Source organism: Pecten maximus, chromosome 5, assembly GCF_902652985.1.
Source record: "Pecten maximus chromosome 5, xPecMax1.1, whole genome shotgun sequence".
In the NCBI taxonomy this organism is placed as follows: domain Eukaryota; kingdom Metazoa; phylum Mollusca; class Bivalvia; order Pectinida; family Pectinidae; genus Pecten; species Pecten maximus.
The window spans coordinates 22,301,109-22,321,972 of record NC_047019.1 but is presented as its reverse complement, the minus strand read 5'-3'; the positions used below and the strand labels follow the sequence as shown (position 1 = coordinate 22,321,972).

Here is a 20,864-nt window from a genome sequence, read left to right as displayed (position 1 = left end):
TTCTCCAACACCAGGTTGAACAGCTACAGTTAGCGTATGATGAGCAGCGCCTAGAACTTCGTAAACTACAGGCAGAATCTGAGTCTATGGCCAGGAAGAGTCGCGAGAACTTTGAGGAGAGGGTGAGTTGTCAGACATAACCTAGCTTTTCTAGGCCTGATCAGTTCAGTAATAATTAGACTTGATTTTCAAATACATTATGAAGTTACAGACGCTTTTCAGTTATGCTCAGTTTATTTTTGAAGAAGATCTAAATATTTTATCTGGATGTGAATGTATTGTTAGGTACTGTTACAGTAGAGGGATGTTGGTGTGAGATATAAAAAACACATTTTAAACGTTTCAGATAAATGTCCTGAGGTCCTCCCACCAAAAGGAGTTTAGGAAAATGCTCGCTGACCAAGCCCTTAATCATTCCACATCACGCATGGCGGAACTCCAGAGTAAAGTTGATGCACATCAGGTCAGTGAACTATTTTTGTCCTGTAGAAGTGGTATGTATCCGTAGTGTTCTGCACAATGATCTTATTGAGACTAAAAATGTGTGATCGGAGAGATTAAGACATTTTAAGGACTTGCAGGTAAACTGAGAGAATTAAGACATTAAGGACTTGCAGGTAAATTGTGTGGTTAAAGACAAAAAGCAATTAACTGATACAAACACCTTTATACAAAAATTTAGAAGCAAGATAGAATTAAAGTTTAGGGCAATTAACGAAATCTTAAATATAGATACATATATTGAATAAAATTTATTTCATGTCTTTTAATAATTATTCTCTTCCCTTATAAAGTATAATATCTCTCCCCATAATGATGCTATATTATAATAATTATATGACTCTAGCCTGACATATATGTATATATCCATAGGTTTGACAGATATGTCATATGGTGTCGATTATTATATATTTGGTTTTGTCCGAGGTCTGTAGGTTCAAAGATACTGTTAGTAACTAAACACAGTTGGTGACATTTTTTCGGTGCAATTTCAGTTCTATATTTATGGTAAGTCAGTTTGGATTTATCCATCCACATTTCCTTACAATTATAAAACTCTGATTTGATTTACATTATTTGATTTAAATAAGTCTTCTTAAAGTAAAGAAGTGATAATTTTCAGAGTGAAATTAATTCCAGGTGCTGGTGCATCATTTGAAAGAGAAGCTTGTTAAGGCTGAACTGGATAGTGAACAGGTGTCCATCCTGAAGATCCGTGAGGCAGGATTAAAGACAAAGGTGGAAAAACTTCAGGAATGTCTGAAGGAAGCTAAAATGTGTCAAACCCCAGTAAGTGTACAGTGTACAGTCACACACTTGTGTAGTGTGATACCCTATAGTAATTTATCTTGTCAGTCACACACTTGTGTAGTGCGGTACCCTATAGTAATTTATCTGAACATCTGTTTGGTATCAGTTCATTTTCATGTGTCATTATATATCACTTAATATCTCATTATACATTCTGTTTACAGTATTTAGAAAAAATCAATTCCAACTTGTAGGTTTCATTCCTTTATCAATAAAAAAAAGATCACTATATCTAATTGATTTAAAACAGTTCTTTATAACATGTTTCTTTTGCAGGATTATATAAATTCTAACTGTAATTTATTGTTAATGAAATTTGAAAGGACAAAATAATTTTGGGATGAGATTCATCAGTTTGCTTGTGATATTAATTAAAATAAAAACAGTCATACTTTAACAAGTAAGTATAGAATGCATCAAGTTTTGTTTATGGTTTAGATTCTAATGCTAAAAAGAGTTTTAAAAACGACCATAAAGTCATTTATATCAAAAACAGTGATTGATAACTGTGTTAAAATTAATTTGATGAACTGTTAACATTTTTGTTATTACATTCACAGGAAATGAAACATTTTGAATCTATCCATGAGAAGATTGTTCACATGGAACAGCGTCATGAACAGCGAGAGAAAGAGTTACAGGAAGTGATCAGAAATGCTAAACAAGTGGCCAGTGTTGAGCTCGAACAGGAAGTGCAAAAATGGCGCAAAATTGTTGAAGCTAAAAACAGTGAAATTCAAAAATTCCGGACAGAGTTGGATGCAATATTAGAAGTGTTGCGAGTTTTACAGAGACAGGGCGTAGTAATACCAATTAGTGCTAGCGCTTCCTAACACACCGTTCACAGGTGTTAGGAGGAACTGGGTATTGTAGATACGAAAGCATCAAATCCAGCAGTGTTGGCAGTGGCCTTTGAGATACAACATATCACATCCGTGTAAATGGGGGTTCGGGTTGACATAATGCAGGGCTTTAGCTATCAGGCTCAATTCATCATATTTTAGGGCATAGAAAAAAAATTCATTTTGTATGTATTTCTTTTTTGTTAATTGGTCAGTTTTGTTTCCAAAAAGGGTTTATTTTTATTTTTCCTTCTCTTTTTTTCATGTTAATACCTAATGAAAATTACTGTCAGGTGACTCAATGCTACACAGATGTACCTTCATTCTGTACAGTAAATCAAACCACAGGGAGGCCAAATTTGTCACAGGACACAGTAATTGATGCATACTAAAAATTCTTCAAATGCAAATTTTAAATCAATATTGTATTCTCAAGTTTAGAATTAGATATATTACATTTCTTGTTTGACTATTACAGTATTGAATCTCAAAATCAATCAGCATGCAGTTATTATTATCAACAAATATTTTTTTTGAAATGAGTGGTATGAAAAAAATACCATTACTTGAATCTAATCTGCTAATCTGTCAACAGCTGAGAAGATGCTTCATGTACAAACTGTGTTCTGTATGAATATGATAGTCAAGGTTTCAACAGAAAATTAGCATTATACTCAAATAGTCAAATTAGTGACAAATGCTATACATGTATACATTTTTTTTTAAATGGTATTAATTATTTTTTATGTTCTCAAACTATTTATTTATACATTATATAAATATTTTAGTTACTGCATATTAATTTATATTGATATTTATATTAATGTAAAGGAAGCTCAAATCTGTTAAATTTTTGGGGCTGAATGTGTTAAAGATGAATGTAAGTATGGTATACATATATATGCCGTATATGTGGAGTGTAGGATGGTGCTTATGGAGGGGGGCCGCGGTGGCCGAGTGGTTAAGGTGTACCAACACCTTATCACTAGCCCTCCACCACTGGGTTACGAGTTCGAATGACCGTGGCTGTTAATAGGACGTTAAACAAAAACAAACCAAAAATGCTTATGGAGAATATATGATGATACACAGGCTGAGTGTATGATGTTACATAGGGGAGTGTATGATAGGTATGTGGTTTGTATGATGTTACATAGGGGAGTGTATGGTATATATGTGGTTTGTTACATAAGGAAGTGTGTGGTATATATGTGGTTTGTTACATAGGGGAGTGTATGATACGTATGTGGTTTGTATGATGTTACATAGGGGAGTGTATGTTACATATAGAAAATGTATGATGTTACATATGGAAAATGTATGATGATGATGCATCAATATTTGGGGTTTGTATGTATGGGAGTAAGTTAGTATACATACTTCACTGTCGGCGGAGTAGTATTTTAATGTTAAGCACACTGTGATAAAGGTGTATATCAATAGATAGGAACAATAATGCCAGTAACTGGTAGTTTACCAAGTGTTTCACCTCAGGGTGCATGCAGTCTTGCAAAAGTACTTTAATTTTGCTGTATGGGCTCAGCCTCTTGAAAAATGTCCTTGAAAATGCCATTCTGTGTTACATATGTGTAATACAACAATTTCACAATTATGTGTGAGTTAAATTATAGCAAAGATTAGATAGACTCAAGAAATTGGGCAAATTGCACTAAAACAAAAAATTGTAATGAAAATTAGATTATTTGACTTTGACCTAGATGTTGTGTTACCAAAGCATGAATAATTTGACCCAATAAAAAGATCTTTTATTGAGTGTGTAACAAATTGGGATGTTTTACTAGGGTTAAGATACCCTTGAATATGAGTCGACAAGATCTGCATGCATGAAAATACCAATATCAGAAGTTATGTTCAGTTTAGTGTTACCTGTAACGAGTCTAGTGTTTACAGTGTATCAGTGTACTAGTACCTGGTAATTACCTGGACAGGATACTAAGCCAAAACTAAATTATGACAACTGGTACATGAAATCACATATTTCAAATAAATCTATTCAGTTGTATTACATTGATTGTATTGTTGTTTGTATATACATGTATATAATACGTTTTGACTTGGAAGTAAATATTACAACATTGTTTGGTAGTACAGCAAAATGGTCAAGATTAAATTTTGCACTCGTTTACCAATTTCTGCCCTTGGAAGAAAAAAGGTGGCCTCATAAGGAGCAGTTACAGGTAGGTCTCCATGCAGGTTTAAAAAGTATAAGCAGGTGGCATTTAACAGGTTCAATCAGTTATAAAGCAGGTGGCCATTAATACGTCCAACTAGTTATAAAACAGGTGGCCATTAATACGTTCAACTAGTTATAAAACAGGTGGCAACTAACAGGTTCAACTAGTTATAAAACAGGTGGCCATTAATACGTTCAACTAGTTATAAAACAGGTGGCAACTAACAGGTTCAACTTGCTTTGTTTTTGAAGCCAATAGGAGAGCATTCTGATCTACTAGAGTTACTTCCCTTCCTTTCAATCTCTGTATAGCAATTAATCATAGAGATGACCCAGGTGAATTGTACTTTAAACCATGATTTCATTCAATGCAGAGGTATAAAAATAACAATTAGACACGTTTAGTATGCTATTATTTTTATTCTGTAAAATAAATATTTGCATGGTACTATATCAGTAGCAATTAAATAAAATAACAATAAAATAATTCAGTAAGTGCAATGAAAAGCACTATACATACTACCGTATTTATTCTAATAAGTACACTCCGGACACATAAAGGCTCCCTTAGAAAACTGTTCAGCTTCTTTGACATTTATCAGAATAAATACAGTATTTTACTCTACCTTCTGTTACGTTGTATACAAGCCGATGAAAGACAATTTGTGCTTTTAAGTTACTACATTAGGACATGCACAATTCCAGGTGGACGGAACAAAAATACTGACAGATGTCAAATACACTGAAACTTGTGTTACAAGATGGACGGATTACATATCAACAGAAAATAGAAATACTGTATGACCAGTTTACTGTTAAAACACATAGAGACTAGTATTACATGATAATTAATTGTGACTACACGAATTTGAAAGATTAAAGTTGCTGCTGATATAAATGAAAATGATTAGATACCTGTGACTAAAATTGAGGTATTGTATGTGTCAGAAAATGTTTAAGAAATAGAAAATAATTAAATCAGGATTGAATTTCCAATTCAAAATTCATGGAGTTCTGGAAACATACATATGCATAGAAAATATATTTTGGTCAATTTTTATATGATTTAGCATCCTTGCCAGTGCCTTACTGTTTTGGTAGTCAATTTTTTAATAAGGTAAAAACCTGAAAAATAATTGGTACAATGTCATTAAGCTACATCACTTGAGATTTTTTCCATTTAAGATTTATTACTTTTCAGTGATTTTGTTTTTCTTTATAATACCAGGTAATTACATTTGTATATTTACAGTGTACTATCATATTTTATCACCAGACAAATACATAGTTACTTAATCTTTTTAACATTCAACAAATACAGTTAAGACACTTTCTGACATTTTTTTCCAACAGATGAAAAATAAATTACCAATGCATAAAACCACAAATTGAAAAAATGTAAGACATTGTTTTTGACTTCAAGTTCAAAACTTTCATCATAGGAGTAAAAGCTTGTACATCTTACGAGAATAGCATTGAGCTGCGTATGTAATATCATTACAATACATTTACTAACAATTTAAGGAGGTACTTTCTTCAAAACGTAAAAAAAACTTCACACTAGTCTATGACAGAGTGAAATGATCAGAGAGACTTTTGAGGACGGATATGGGTCACTACTGATTTTAGTTTTTTAAATACAAATAAAATATGCAAATGAAAATTATGCATAACATGACAACTTTCAGTATTATTTCTAGTTGTCTCACTTCCATATCTAAGTAATGAAACCTAACCTTATTTTTCTGGCCTTCAAGGACATTACATCATAGACCCAAAAACACTGGTTTCAGAATCTTAAACAGGACTTCTATTAAAACTATGATAATTTGACCATTTAAAAGTGTGTATTCATGACAATAAAAGACGATCCCATCTTACACCGAGACTGTAAAGTAAGATCAAAAAGATTTGCTCGAAAGACAGCTTATAGGTAAATTCTGGTAATATTGAAATGACAAGTTACAGGAATGAAGCATGAAGAAATGTACATTAAAAGTTATTGATGTCAACTAAAAAATTAATTGTAAAATTATGTAAGAGGTAAGACATATATGCATATTCTACTTAAGATCTTTTCATCACTGTAATCAGTGTATGTTCACATCCTTTACAGTTGTGTACAAAACACCGTTAGGAAGTGACTTTTGTAGAGGACACAGATAAAACAAAATTCTCCTGTAATATGATAGCCTAAAAGCATTGCTATATAATCTAATGAGTGTTTTTCCAGCCTAATGCAATAACATAAAAAATTATTGTTTTAAATATGACATGGGATATTCATGTTTAAGACTATAAGATAACATATCCATATTAATATACTTGGTCTTCTAATGATGTTAGGCAAAAGAAAGATTCTTAAGATAAAACTTCAAAATCATTTTAAAATCTTTGGCCTCAGCAGTCATTTCATTAAAGTATGAAATATTTTTCATTGCAGGGTCATTTTTATACTTTTCAGGATATGATGTATCAGCAATGAGCCACAAGCAACATTGCTCCTTGTCAGAAAATTTCCATGCCAGAATAAAAAGTATATACATTTGTACACCGCTAATAATACAACGACTATTAAGAAAACTCTTAAGAAAAAAAAAGAGGAATACCCAGATGTTTAAATCTAGAAGAAAACACTCAGTTAATGGATGTAACAACCAGTGTTCAATTTACCGTAATATTCTTAAAACTGTTTTTAGCTTTTTTAGTAACACATAGTAAAACTGTGATATCAATTAAAATAGAAGCGAAAAGGTATAAACTGAAGTCTGGGATTAAAATGTAATTCATGATATAATGAACTACAACATTTGTAGCAAGTAACCTATGAACTACACGTGTATCACAATTGCTTTATGGAACAGTAGACCATGTGAAATAATATATATATATTAAGGAAATTAAGTAAGTTTATCACAATACATCATGGAATGTATATATCAAATACAACATAAAAATGTAAATAAATTTGTATTAAACAAAACAAGTTAATTGACCCATGGGGCCAAAGATCACCTCAAGTAGAATAAAACATAATTTAATTGAGTAATGCTCAACAAAAATGAACCTTCTCCAGTAACATGTACATGTCTAGGATATCTAGATCTTTGGGATGTGAAATGGTTTTGTACGACTTAGATCAATTACTCCATTTATTTTTCTTATCTTATCCAATAACACATTAATTAAAACAATTTCATCAAAATCCAGATTTAATGAAATTTTGTTCTCAGAATTGCTTTAAGGAATAACTAAAAACTAAATTTTATCCGTGCTTAAGAAGAATTGATTTTGATCTTACAATGGGCCTTTCGACTAATGATATTACGACTACAATGACTACCATTACTGTAGAAACAAGAGATTAATATTTATAAATTAAAAAAAAAAAGCCTTCACAGTACATAATGCCCCTAAACTGTGGATATGTCATTCCCTAAAACAATGTTTTTGATCTATACTTTAGTTTGATTAAATAGATAAAAGTTACTCATTATTACAGACTCTGGCAGGTTTAAGTCCTTTTAATCCAAGGATAAGTAGCAGGACCCTTCTTCCCCTGAACTTTTTGTAATACTTTGTCATACTACCCTTCCTGTATGCTTTGTTTTGTTTCACCAATAAACTGCCTGTAGAAAAGCAATTTTCACAACACTTGATTTTCAACGACAAAATTTCACCAGTTATAATAATGAGTTTTACATCCATGTTATATAAACCTCTAGATTTGGCACACTAGCTGATCAGATTCCATATGTGGTGTGTTACTGGACTTGATAGTGCCCAATTCTACAACTTTGTGTAGTAAGAATAACAAGCATAATAAGTACATTATTATTGTTAAAGCAATACATATCCCCTAAAAGCCCTGCAAGCTTTTTACACTGTAATCATTGGAAAGGGGATGTAACTCTATAATTACTTCTACAGCACTTATTGTCTTAATGACTATTGCCGATCATATTACCCACCACATGGTATTTATACGAAAACACACTTATGCAAGCATCAATGGTTCCTGAACATTACATTTTCTATTGATGGAATGCACTTGATGTTTTCTTGACTGAACCTCTGGTCCGCTATCATAAGATTTTGCCAATTCACAGATGATCTTATACCCTCCGACTCTCAGTCAGTGTCCCCGACAAGAGTCAGGATTGCACCAGTTCAGAACTTTGCAAGCAGAAGAATTTTGTGACTGGGTGTATACATTCTACAGGGGAATGTATTTGTTGGATGCGGCGTGCCTGTTGGCCATATACATGTATATACATCCTAGAACATGTGTCTTTAGAACAGCAAGTTGCATAGATAACTACTACTTAAAAGCATAGTTGTGGATGGAATAATAATATGCCACATACTTTCTAAATTCTAATATACATTTCAGCCAAAACATGGCTATAGCTCTATACATTAGAAGCGTATATTTGTTGGGCGCAGAGTAGTCGTGGAACCTCCTCTGGAATTTCCTCTCTGTTGTGAAAGTAAAGGCTTTGATCCCTTGAATCCATTTGTCTGCAAAATCAAACAAACACAACAAAATATAAATTATACAACTCCAGATTTCACAGTTCATATTTTTTTTTAACTAATTGAGGTTTCAAAAGATTCATAAATCCCACAAACATGACTCTCGTTTGTCATATATATATATATATATATATTTAAAAAGAATAAAAACACGACACAGCAGCTAGCGCTTTTGTCACGTCTAGACGTCTAGACGTGACGAAAGCGCTAGCTGCTGTGTCGTGTTTTTATTCTTTTTAAATGCATATTTTTCGTCCGTAAGGTTCACCTTAAACTTTTTAACTTATATATATATATATATATATTACATTTCATTTCAGGTTATGTAACAAGAGGCCCATGGGTGTTACCCGAGTTCTGAAATGCATACTTACTAATTACTGATGTTTTGAAATTAAGAATTCAACACATTTGACCCCTGTGACCTTGAAGGTAGATCAAGGTCATTCATGCTACTGGTCCCATATCATGACCCTGCATGGGTCTCTTGGTTATTGAGAAGTCATTTAAAGATTTTAACAAATTAGACCCCTTTGACCTTGAGAGTAGGTCAAAGATGTTCATTTTAACAAGTGTGGTAGCCCTTCATCCTAGCATGCTACTGTCACAACACCATGAGCTTGGCCCTCTTGGTTATTGAGAAAAAGTTGAAAACATAAATTGTTTATTGCTTGTTTGACAGCATAGCTGAACTGATATATCTATGTGGTTTTGTTTCAAAGTACTTTTTAGTTGACCATGACCAATTGTGTAAGTGCAAGTGACCAGGATCAGAAAAGAATGTGCGAGTTATTGCCATGTACAGTAGTATACACATCTACCAAAGTATAAATACACATCTACCAGTAACAAACATTACTAAACATGCCAAAATTAATGTTTATTAGGTATTCTATATATGTATGTCATTGCATTAAAATAACAACATTTAATTCAATAGTTAATACAATATTTATAAATTACTATACTCTACGATACCCATTTCCTTTTCTAATTGAATCCTGATTCATATTGCCTGATGGATGCCATCAATATAATGGTGACAAGATGTTAGTAAAATAACTTGCTCTTCTGGAAATAATCTTTTTATCCCAAGTTGGGGAAGGGCCTTCTAAGACATCATGTCTCAACCACATCATATTCCAATGTTTCCACGGTACCATTGAGTAAAACTTTTAATCAATGGACATGATTATCAGATTTAAAAGTAAATCCAGCACAACTTGGAGAGTCACAAAGGAGAACCATTGATGAATATATACAAACAGCAAAACTATGGATGTGTGGGGAGTGATGTCTAACATTACACAATCACCATATTTGGGATGAGGGAAGAATTCTTATTGGAACATTATAAAATCAGAAAATATTAAATGCAAAACATCACTGGGTGTCTCACATGGTTGGAGAACAAATGTTAGATGTGGGATATTCTGATTATAGGGCGACAATGTTTGGTCAGGCTAATCAAAAGGAAGGTTGGGTTTCAGGTTGACACCACATAAGGCTTCACCCTCAGAAATATACTGGCATGCAACATGGCGGGCAGGATGAGTGAAGGGAGATGGCTGAGTGAACAATGATTCCATCACCAAAAGGTATTAGAATGTGGAAACAGGAGAGAGAAATACTAAAGGTGATCTCAATATATATTCTTACATTAGGTGACCATATGCAATGAGTCTGCAAATATTACAACATCAATATCACAATATTAGTTACCTCAATCTCCTTTTAATGTACTCCTTAAATTAGCCTACAAAATCCATCAAACATTTTAATCAGTAAATCACATTACACCACATCTGATGTTAATAAACACCTTTGGAGCTTTTTGGATGAATTTGCAGTAAATTTTGGTACTGTGAACATAAAAATTACAGTAAGTACTAATTATATATAAATAAACAAACTTGATGGCAACTAATAATGTACTGATTCAGAAATTAAGATAGCATTGTACACATGACAACTTCGCATACTGAGAAAAATGTTTCTTCTTAGTATACTTAAATAGTAATCATAACATGTTTTATAGCTTGAAGTTAGAAAATAAGATAATGATAGTATATAGTACCATACAAGTAGATGATAATCAACATGGTAGAGTTCCCTCCCATTCCTTCAGCCCATTACATTTTATATATAACCTAGTCCATCATGGTAGAGTTCCCTCCCATTCCTCCAGCCCATTACATTTTATCTATAACCTAGTCCATCATGGTATAGTTCCCTCCCATTCCTTCAGCCCGTTACATTTTTTCTATAACCTAGTCCATCATGGTAGAGTTCCCTCCCATTCCTCCAGCCCATTACATTTTATCTATAACCTAGTCCATCATGGTAGAGTTCCCTCCCATTCCTCCAGCCCATTACATTTTATCTATAACCTAGTCCATCATGGTATAGTTCCCCCCATTCCTCCAGCCCATTACATTTTATCTATATCCTAGTCCATCATGGTAGAGTTCCCTCCCATTCCTTCACCCCGTTACATTTTATCTATAACCTACTCCATCATGGTAGAGTTCCCTCCCATTCCTTCAGCCAGTTACATTTTATCTATAACCTAGTCCATCATGGTAGAGTTCCCTTAATCCCATTCCTCCAGCCAGTTACATTTTATCTATAACCTAGTCCATCATGGTAGAGTTCCCTTAATCCCATTCCTCCAGCCCATTACATTTTATCTATAACCTACTCCATCATGGTAGAGTTCCCTCCCATTCCTCCAGCCAGTTAAATTTTATCTATAACCTAGTCTATCATGCTACCAGAGAGAAATACTCACATAGACAAACTGGTGAGGAGGGGGAGCTTGTGGCATATTCGGCTGGGGAGGTAAAGTACCAGGAAACTCTGAAACTGAAATATTTACCATTGGATTATAAGGAGCGAAGAAACCAAGGAACAAATGTATAATTGGTACATAAATCATTGCAGTAAAAACATTACTTGAACCAAGACTCAAAAAAAAGTTTGTCCTTCAATTAAGAGTGCTGTTTATTATCTATGCCAATTATTGAGTTTGAGTTTATTCCTAAGCATAGCTTGGATACCTTGTTTGCAGCAGATATTTCCTTACATTAACTCAATCAAAATATTTCTTTAAGATAGATCAAATGTAATCTTAATTGAGAGCTTTAAAACTAAATAGTCTCTTTATCATACTTACTTTGGCAGACATATTTGATTCAGACCCCTTTATTTTTATCAGACCTCAGTCAATAATGTACCGCTGAGTTTTTAGTGTACCATGTATATACTGTACTTCACAAAAGATTGATACATTTTTTATTTTGTAAAACTTACTTTTCAATTTCTCATTAAGTCGGTCCAATGATTCTAGCAGTCTTTTCTCTTCAATAGACAAAGCTGAAGGCACTGTAAAAAGATTAAATCAATGTTTATATGATTGTACATATACAAATCTAATTGCATCAACAAACAATTGCTCATCGCTGCAGTGAAAATATAAGTTTTATTAGTTTGATAAATTTCTACATTTCATTGGCAAAAATGAAATAAACACATATACAAGATAGACTACACATATGACAGACTATAGATAGAAGTCTGAAAATTTCAACAAATTAAAGTACAATTACCATTGCCTAAGTTATGGGAGTACAATTCGGAGAAATCTTCAATGTACATACCTTTTTGGTTTGGTCTGGCATTGTTGTTCACCTGCTGTCTTTTTTGTGCCTCCTCCATTGCCGCATTGATCTGGCTTTCAGACAAAGAATGCTGAGTTAACTGCTCGGCTACCATGAAGGCAGCCATACTTTCACTGGCTACAAAAAATAATTTAACAGTACATGTTTTACACTCTCCTTGACCCAAAAATAGCATGTCTGTACGACACTGGCTACAAAATAAAATAGTTATTAATATCATGAATTATGGCATCCTTAATTCAAAAGGTGAAGGTTCATCAGAACTAAACATCATAAATATTTACTTTACTCTCCAAAGAGTTACAGGATAACTTGGTGGTGCTTACCATCTGGAGGCAAAGATGGCGGTATTCCTTGTTGAGGTTCTGTGTTGCTCATGACAGGGCCATGGTAGGTGATGAACTCTCTACTGGGTGCCGAGGTCGGGGTCTTACCCATGCTGTTTGGGTTGTGTTGTCTCCGCTGCTGAAGAAGTCCATACCTGCGCGCCTGATCTGTAGCACTGGCAGGTTTTCTCTGGAAGGAATTCTGGTTGGAGAATGGCTGTGTGTGAGGCTGTGACGGAGCAACGCGAGTGTTGTACATCTGTCCCAGGGCTGCTCCATCAATATATGTATGTGACATGGTAGCTGCCTGTCGAGGCTGGGACTGATGCTGTTCATTTGACTGGATAGGTTTCTCAGGTTCAACAACACCATTTTGTCCAGTAGTACTACTACGATTCAGACAAGTTCGTACTTTGTCCCAGAGGAAGTTAATCTCGTCATCTGTCGGCGTACGGTCAATTCGCATCCCATTTTCATCATATACAGGTGCATCATATGATTTACCACCAACACTGACCCCTTGAGATGGAGGTGAATGACTGGCAGATGGCTGTTGATGATGGGAATTTGTCTCATTTTTATTAGAAGTAGCAACAGCATTATTTAATCTGGCTAAATTAAATACAGTTACCTCCGGCACATTAGAGGAATTGGAGGCTTTCCCATTCTGCACCGGAACTTTACTCATGAAATTATTGTTTGTAACAGTGACAGCTTTTTCTGGTGTGCCATTGAGCCCTGACACTGGTGTTCTATTATGAGTTATAATATGAGCAGCAGCCTGTGGTCGTATTGTTGATTTATGTTTCTGAGGCCCAATCCATGTACGATGAACACCAGCACTGGCCACACGCGGAGGTTTCCCTGTGGGCTCTGTAGGAGTGGTCTGCATCACTGCCTTCGCTGATACAGGACGTTTGGAGTAACCTGTTCACAAAATTCAATATAAGGTTGAAAAATTAACTACATATATGAATACAAGTTTGTAATTAAAAGGACACATCTGAAAAAACCTGAGAAACTCATTTCTCTAACTGCATTTAGTCTCATGGTTATCACAGGATAAGATCTTTGTTTTTGAAAATAAAGTATCGACTTGATGACAAACCTGGTTTTCTTGATAAGTAATCACTATCTGTATGCTCAGCTTCATCCTCATCTTCATATAAATCATGATCAGCAAACCTTACACTTTTCTTCTTTAGGGTCTGTAAAGTAATGGTCATGGTGACATGAAGTGACAGAAAAGGCTGGAACTATAACAGGCAATATACTATACCTAATAACCCTACCATATTGGAATTATAACAGCAAAATTTCTAATACATTGACTTTTAAACCTGTATTCAGACGCCGTCTGCTCTCTTATTGCAGGTGATACCTTCATGAAGGTTCAATTAAAATGAAATTAACAAAATGTGAGATTTGAAAGTGTCTTACAACAGGTAATGTAATTGAGTTGGTCTGTCCTGAAGATTTGACTTCATCTACTATATGTTGTTTTAATCTTTAGTATCTTTTAAATAATTATCTTATATAAATGAATACTTATTGCTTTGAATTCAAATTTCAATCTGAGACAGACAACTTTTGAAAAATAAAACTTGAAATATACAATTTGCCAAATTTTGACTTCTAAATTAATGAAAAAAAGAAATTTGTTATTGATATGCACATGTACATTTTACAGATCTATATAATTCCTTATACCATTTTGCGATGACTTGACATAACTATACAATAAAAATTATCAAATCACAGGAAATGAAATAGGACTTTACTGCCACTACTAATCTACTTACTGGTGAATTTTTGTCCTGCTGAAGGTGAGCCCTTGTCACTTCTAAACTGTCCCGGACATCAAACTTCTTATTCATACTACCAGTGGAATCAGCTTTTTTGAGTATCCCTCCTGAGGGAGGTCGTCGCTTTAGGATACCCTGTACACCATCTCCTTCACACATTGCCATATCATCCTTTAGTTTTGAGGATTTTGCCAGTTCAATGTCATCCTTGGCTTTCTTTTGAATGCCAACAACAGAAGGAGGTTCTTCTGCACGGAATGTCTGGTATGTTACATGACGCACCTGTACAGCCGGATGATCAGGCAACACAGCCATTTTACCATGAACATAGCCAAAGCTGGACGTTGTAGCTGTATTTACGGTACATACAGGGGGCCGTGAGGAGGATTGTACTCCGTTCTGCGGAGAACTTACTATAACTGGGGGTGTTGGTTTTGGGAGAGAAACACTGGATGGTGCTACATTAGTTTTTGTAGAGCTGACAGGCCGAGGTAAACGACTCCCAGTTTGGGGGGTAGACACTGGAGGGTCGTTGGTGACCTCCAACATTCCATTAGTCACTGTCTCTAAGAAATCCAGGTTTTTCCCAGACTCGTGTTGTACTTGTGTTGTACTTGGTTTACTATACACAGGCTGTGGCTGAGATGGAGACAGAACTGCATTACAACTTACGCCATTTTGTAGCACCTGTTTTGCACCAAAACTATCACATGTAGAATTTACTGGCCGAGGTTGGTATGCACTAGATACATTTTGATCTGAAGTATATGGTACACTAGCCTGAGAATACATCCCAGCATTGACATAGGGCTGGTTGGAGTTATTAGTCCTTTGAGGGTTTGATGTGTACTGTTGTTGAAGGCTGTCAGCCTCTTCTGTCCAAGCATTGCTCTGAACATAATTGTGAACCCCTGGAGTCAGCCCTTTACCATAGGCAGTAGTAGTTGTCACTGACGTCATAGTATTACGCACAGCGAACGGATTGTTTTTGGTGGCCATATTAGAAGCATCAGAATACACAGAATTACTCCGAGCACTTGCCTGGTCTACAGGAGAAGGAGTAGCCCAAGCACGAACATGTGCTTTTGGACGGGTTTCCGACTTCTGAACACTCCTTGGACTTGAGGGAGGATAAGGTACATGATCAACATTAAAGGATTCAATTCTGGCATTTGTTTCCAAATAGAATGTCCGTTGGTCATTTGAAATAAGATCATTGCGTGCATTAAATTGGTTGTTCATATAATGCTGTTCACTATAATCACTGTTATTACGTTGCATGTTGTTCATATCTTTCAAGTTCTGATTTGCATCATAGACTATTTCACTTGTGTTTGCAGGTTCATCGTCTACACCCCGCCCCAGTGACCCATATCCCTTACCCCTGGGAGTACTGTCAGAGCCTTCGAGGCTATCCACACTGTCTAGACTGTCACTGTGAACCATACCTCCTATATCCACCTCCTCCTCTCCCTGAACCTTCCTGTCTGATGCAATTTCCTGCATGATGGCATTGTTGAATTCGTACAATGACTGTTGCTGATCCTGTACCAGTAATTGTTGGTGATGTTCAAGTTGTTGTTCAAACAGACTTCTGCTATTTGAAAGGTTGCGTAAACTTTTATCATGGAGTTTTTCACGTTTTTCTGCTTCCTTGCCGGGCCTAGAAGACTTATGCACATCCCCTGGAGAGGGAGGATGGTGTGTACTAGCATACTTGTTGAAGTAAGGGCGATGAAGAGGGTCTTTGTTATTTGAGCGGCCACCTGAGCCCATAGATGCTGTACTGCTTTGTCTTGACACAGAACTCATGGATCCTGTACTGTTCTGTCTAGACAAGGATCCTCGCACCAGACGTAGGGTATCCTCAAGCGCTCGGTTTGGGGATGTGTTTCCTGTGTTAAAAAAAATCAATTCTAACTATAACACAACTTGAAATATCATTATTGAGATATGTTTTTTTTATTACCTATAATTCAGAAAGGATTATCTATTCACATATATGTAATTATATACATGTATTAAGATGGAAATATCTATAATTATGCCACTTTTAGTAAGAAACACAAACAACATACCTCCAGTATGACTGTTTGGACGTGACGAAACATGAGATCTTTGATAACGCTCTGTTGCTTCTCTCTGCTGCTCACGTCGTTTACTTAAAATTAATTTCCTCCTCTTTTCCTCGCGATCTGCTTCAGCCCTGCGTTTGGCTGCAAGCGCCCTATCAACAAAATAATCGATTACGTAACACAATTGTGGAAAGTGCATAAAGTACATAAAATCTTTCTTACTCACATGTACAGTTTCTTTAGATCATTTTAAACTTAAATTAGAATTAGTGTTGTCAGGAAAATATGCAAGTTATAATTGTGAAAAGGAGTGATCTTCCAGAAGTTTCAGTATGGATTAAGAGTGGTCTCTCTAGACAGGTTTTATTGTGTTTGCAGAACAGGTGGTTTCTTAAGACAAGTAATTCTTATTCCATGGTATAGTATTGTATATATGAACTTTAAGAAAGTAGGGGTTGTCTTTGATAACGGGTTTTGCCACTACCTCAGCTATCTTCACTATTCTGGATATAGAGTAGGACTCACATTTCTTTCTCATGATCCGCAAATTATGGTATTGATATAATTCAAAAGGTATATGTATGGTACATTTGTTTTACATTATTTATGTGCAGTCATATTTTAGTAAAATAATAGTGATGGGGTTAAATATTATGATACCTATTAGTGAAGTTAACATCTGACATTATGTACATTTAAAATAAATCTATGACCGACATTTGCCATGAGAGTGACAGCTACTGAAGACACTAGTACTGTTAATCCATATAAATCCAACAAAATAAGGTATTAACTACAGTGTATATCCATTAAATAAATATGAATCTATTAATTGAGTTTTAACAATCAGACCTCAATAGTACAAACATTTTGAGTGTGTATCAGACAGCTAAATACAAATGCACAATATAATAAAATATCACAGAAGCTTAATCTTCGCTCTAGGCAATTTCAAAGTGTGTAGTATATCATGATGAAAGATTGATCTAAAAAGACATGTGGCCTAGAAATAAATCAATACTGAGAATTTTTACTTAATAATGTATAACAGTATCAACACAATAAACTGTACATTGATTATTTACCAACTTTGTATATCTTTATTGTACCTCTCAGACATATATATAGAGAGAGAGTACTTAATTACCTTCTACGTTTATTGGTCTCATAGGTAAGCTTTTTAGACCTGGCCAGGGAGTCTGCTTTGCTGTCATACTCCAGCTGTTTCAAATGATCAAATTGCTGTGACTGCAGACCTCGGTACTGTTTTCTGTAGAAAACTTGTTAGGGAACATACAATGTGTTCGGGCATTTGGTACATTTTAACATTTTACACATCTATATAGTTACCATTAAACCTGTGATGTCATCAATTGTTAGTCAAGTTTTTTATCCTGCAGAAAACTGAGGCATCACAACTCCCAGCTGTTCAATAAGTACAGGCAATTATCGGACAGCTATGGAATGGCTACATGTAATAACTTTCTTTGACAACTATAAACACTACTAGGTAAGATATTGAATGGGTACACATGCTAGACAATATGGAGAACACAGCAAAATCAGCATCGGGATGACATATAAACAAAAGATCAATGTGAATATACCAATGTATACATTAACTGTAACACAGAATTTAAATATCAACATTTTCCCAGTATATTCTGTTTTCAGTGTATATATTCCCATTGCCAGGTTTCAAGTAAACTATGATTTCCCAACAGAAACAATGAAAAAAAATGAAGATGTATACATATGAATCCAAACACTATACTAAAAGCCACACCAGCATTAGGATAGTCATTTCCTCTGAAATCACATATTTTGTAATAACATCAATATCTTGGAAATCTTGTGTTTTCCTCCAAAAATGATGCAACATCTAATTGAGTAATTCACTTCATGTCTTGACAGATTCATGTATAATTCAAGAAATATAGAACACGATGGTAAAAACCAAACCAAACTTTTTACAACTGATCACTTTATATTTCATTCCATCATTGTTATTTCATCCCTTGACAGATTAATGTACGTATTATCACAGAAACATAATGTTTGTACTGTATATCAAACATTACATAATGTAAAAAATAAAGTACTGCACGCCAAATAGATATCAAATGCATATATACATATGCAGCAAAAAGTCATTTAATTTTATCTTATCTATCCAATGAATGACTTCTAAAGGTAGATTTTTTCTCACTAATTTTGGTATTGGGATATTTAGGCAAATAATAGGAGAAAATAATGTTTAAGAGTGAAAGAAAAAAAATAAAGCATATATACCATAATTTCTCTATTGAATTATTCTGACAAAAATATAAATCATATCTCATCATTAATACAGATATACCTATCTACATATACTGTACATGTCAATGGAATGTACGACAAATCTGGCAAAAGTTCAATTGTGTATGGATAAAGCAGAAATGTACCTAAATAATATTATTTTAAGGAAACATAGAGTATATATATCCGTAAATCAAAACACATTCCTTTGAAATATCGACATTCTTTTCATGAATAGTCTTCATCAATAGCAATAGCTGTAATCGGGCTTTTTTAGAAAGCATATTTGCTTCTAGACCACCTTCATGTTTAAGTGTCTGGAAAATCCATATTCACCATAATTCCTCACTTCTAGTTGGGTAAGTATCTATAACATTGGAGTTATGTTTAAAATTGACTGGTTTTCAACCCTGCCAGTTACTATATTATATGTGTTTGTCCCTCTGATAGGACTATGCGCTGTATTAATTTCATAGAACTTTTTATTAGGCCTAATTCTTTTTTTCGAACTGAAATCTAACTTTGTAGCAAGACGGGGAGAATTTTATATCAATGTTGTTCCATCACATAAACCTAACCTGTTTATCATTGTGGCAGTACATCGACGTACGTAACATCGCTTTTACATGAAATAATGTTAGTAGTTACTTTATCTGCTCCAATCTTATACCACAGACCTTATATAAATATTGGGTGAAAAGGATACGAATAAGCTCCTGTGACCATGACTGCTTTCGCATCGTTGTCGTCGTCCATTATTATGGTAATCTATTATCCCTTGGTAGTTACATCGCAGATTGTTTAACAAAAGATCTCCAATTCATACTCAGAGTCCCTGGAATTGATTTCAGCTCAGATAAGGTCCCCATCGAAAAGAATCCTGCGAAATCACGAAAATAATAGCATAACTCCGGGGCTAGATACCACTATTGCCGCCATATTGTTTTGGTAACAACTTGCGCAGGTATGAACAAGTTTATGATCCACTTTGCGCATATGTTCAATGACGGAAGTAATAGTCTAATTTGTGAACTTACACTGAGCCGGGAAAAAATCATTCATAATACACAAAAATGTTCGTTTTTTACACTCTCGTCTACCTGACATCATTTCAGTACCGAAGTAGAGTTAATTTCTGTTGGCTAACATCTAGATCTTCGTAATTGTATTTCCGCATGAAAAAGTACCAGAATATCAGCAAAGTAAAGCAAATGATAATTAAATGTCCCTATAATGAGAACCACCGTGTTTACTCAGTATATCATCTTTCAACAGACCCGAAGGTCCAATTACAGAATTGATAACAAATTGATAAAATATAACATAAGAGTAAATCAAATACATAGTAAAGAGCAAATGTATTATATAAAATGCATACATATGTGAAATAGAATTGACGTCCTAAATAGTCATGCATGTTATGAACAGTAAAAAAACTAATTCTAAAAACAATTCTTCAAATTCGACATAAATCTTTTAAGTATGACGTTAAAACAACTGTCAGTAATATGACTAAGGAAGCTAAAATTAATTCGGATTCAACAAACATATTTTCTTACATTAATACAGAGATAAAACAGGGTTGAGCTACTAGTTAAAACACGATGTGGAAAGCCAAGTTCTCATTTATTCATGGAACTACATGTATGTTGATCCAGCGTTTGTCATCTTATTCATTATGATTCATTCATTCATTCTTTGAATTCCTCATAAAGAGATACATAGAAATTCAAATTAATAAATACAATTTCAATCATTTTCTTTTACAGTCTATGGTTTTCAAGATTGGAGAGAAAA

At 34.4% G+C, this 20,864-nt stretch overlaps 2 protein-coding genes across 7 annotated transcripts in view; one reads left to right on the top strand and one right to left on the bottom strand.

Annotated features, from left to right (window-relative positions):
* LOC117327524 (centrosomal protein of 162 kDa-like) overlaps nt 1-4,181 on the top strand; it is a 28,035-nt gene extending 23,854 nt beyond the window's left edge. For all 4 annotated transcript variants that reach the window (XM_033884562.1, XM_033884563.1, XM_033884564.1 and 1 more), the window contains 4 exons: nt 15-122; nt 347-463; nt 1,141-1,290; nt 1,872-4,181. In XM_033884562.1, coding sequence (XP_033740453.1) covers nt 15-122; nt 347-463; nt 1,141-1,290; nt 1,872-2,144 — 648 coding nt within the window. In that variant the 3' untranslated portion in view covers nt 2,145-4,181. The remainder of the gene's footprint in view (nt 1-14; nt 123-346; nt 464-1,140; nt 1,291-1,871) is intronic.
* A 566-nt stretch (nt 4,182-4,747) lies between these two features.
* LOC117327525 lies at nt 4,748-20,020 on the bottom strand. 3 transcript variants are annotated; one of them, XM_033884565.1, is made up of 11 exons: nt 19,774-20,020; nt 17,917-18,039; nt 16,773-16,921; nt 14,692-16,589; nt 13,998-14,097; nt 12,890-13,816; nt 12,543-12,680; nt 12,196-12,267; nt 11,675-11,748; nt 10,543-10,566; nt 4,748-8,868 (listed from the first exon to the last, which is right to left on the bottom strand). In XM_033884565.1, the coding sequence occupies exons 1-11, from the start codon at nt 19,821-19,823 to the stop codon at nt 8,767-8,769; spliced, it is 3,657 nt and encodes a 1,218-aa protein (XP_033740456.1). In that variant the 5' UTR covers nt 19,824-20,020; the 3' UTR covers nt 4,748-8,766. The 3 variants fall into 3 exon arrangements, with proteins under 3 accessions (XP_033740456.1, XP_033740457.1, XP_033740458.1); XM_033884567.1 differs by lacking the exon at nt 10,543-10,566 and adding an exon at nt 10,606-10,639 and having other exon boundaries at nt 8,759-8,868; XM_033884566.1 differs by lacking the exon at nt 10,543-10,566.
* Between the last annotated feature and the right edge of the window lie 844 nt (nt 20,021-20,864).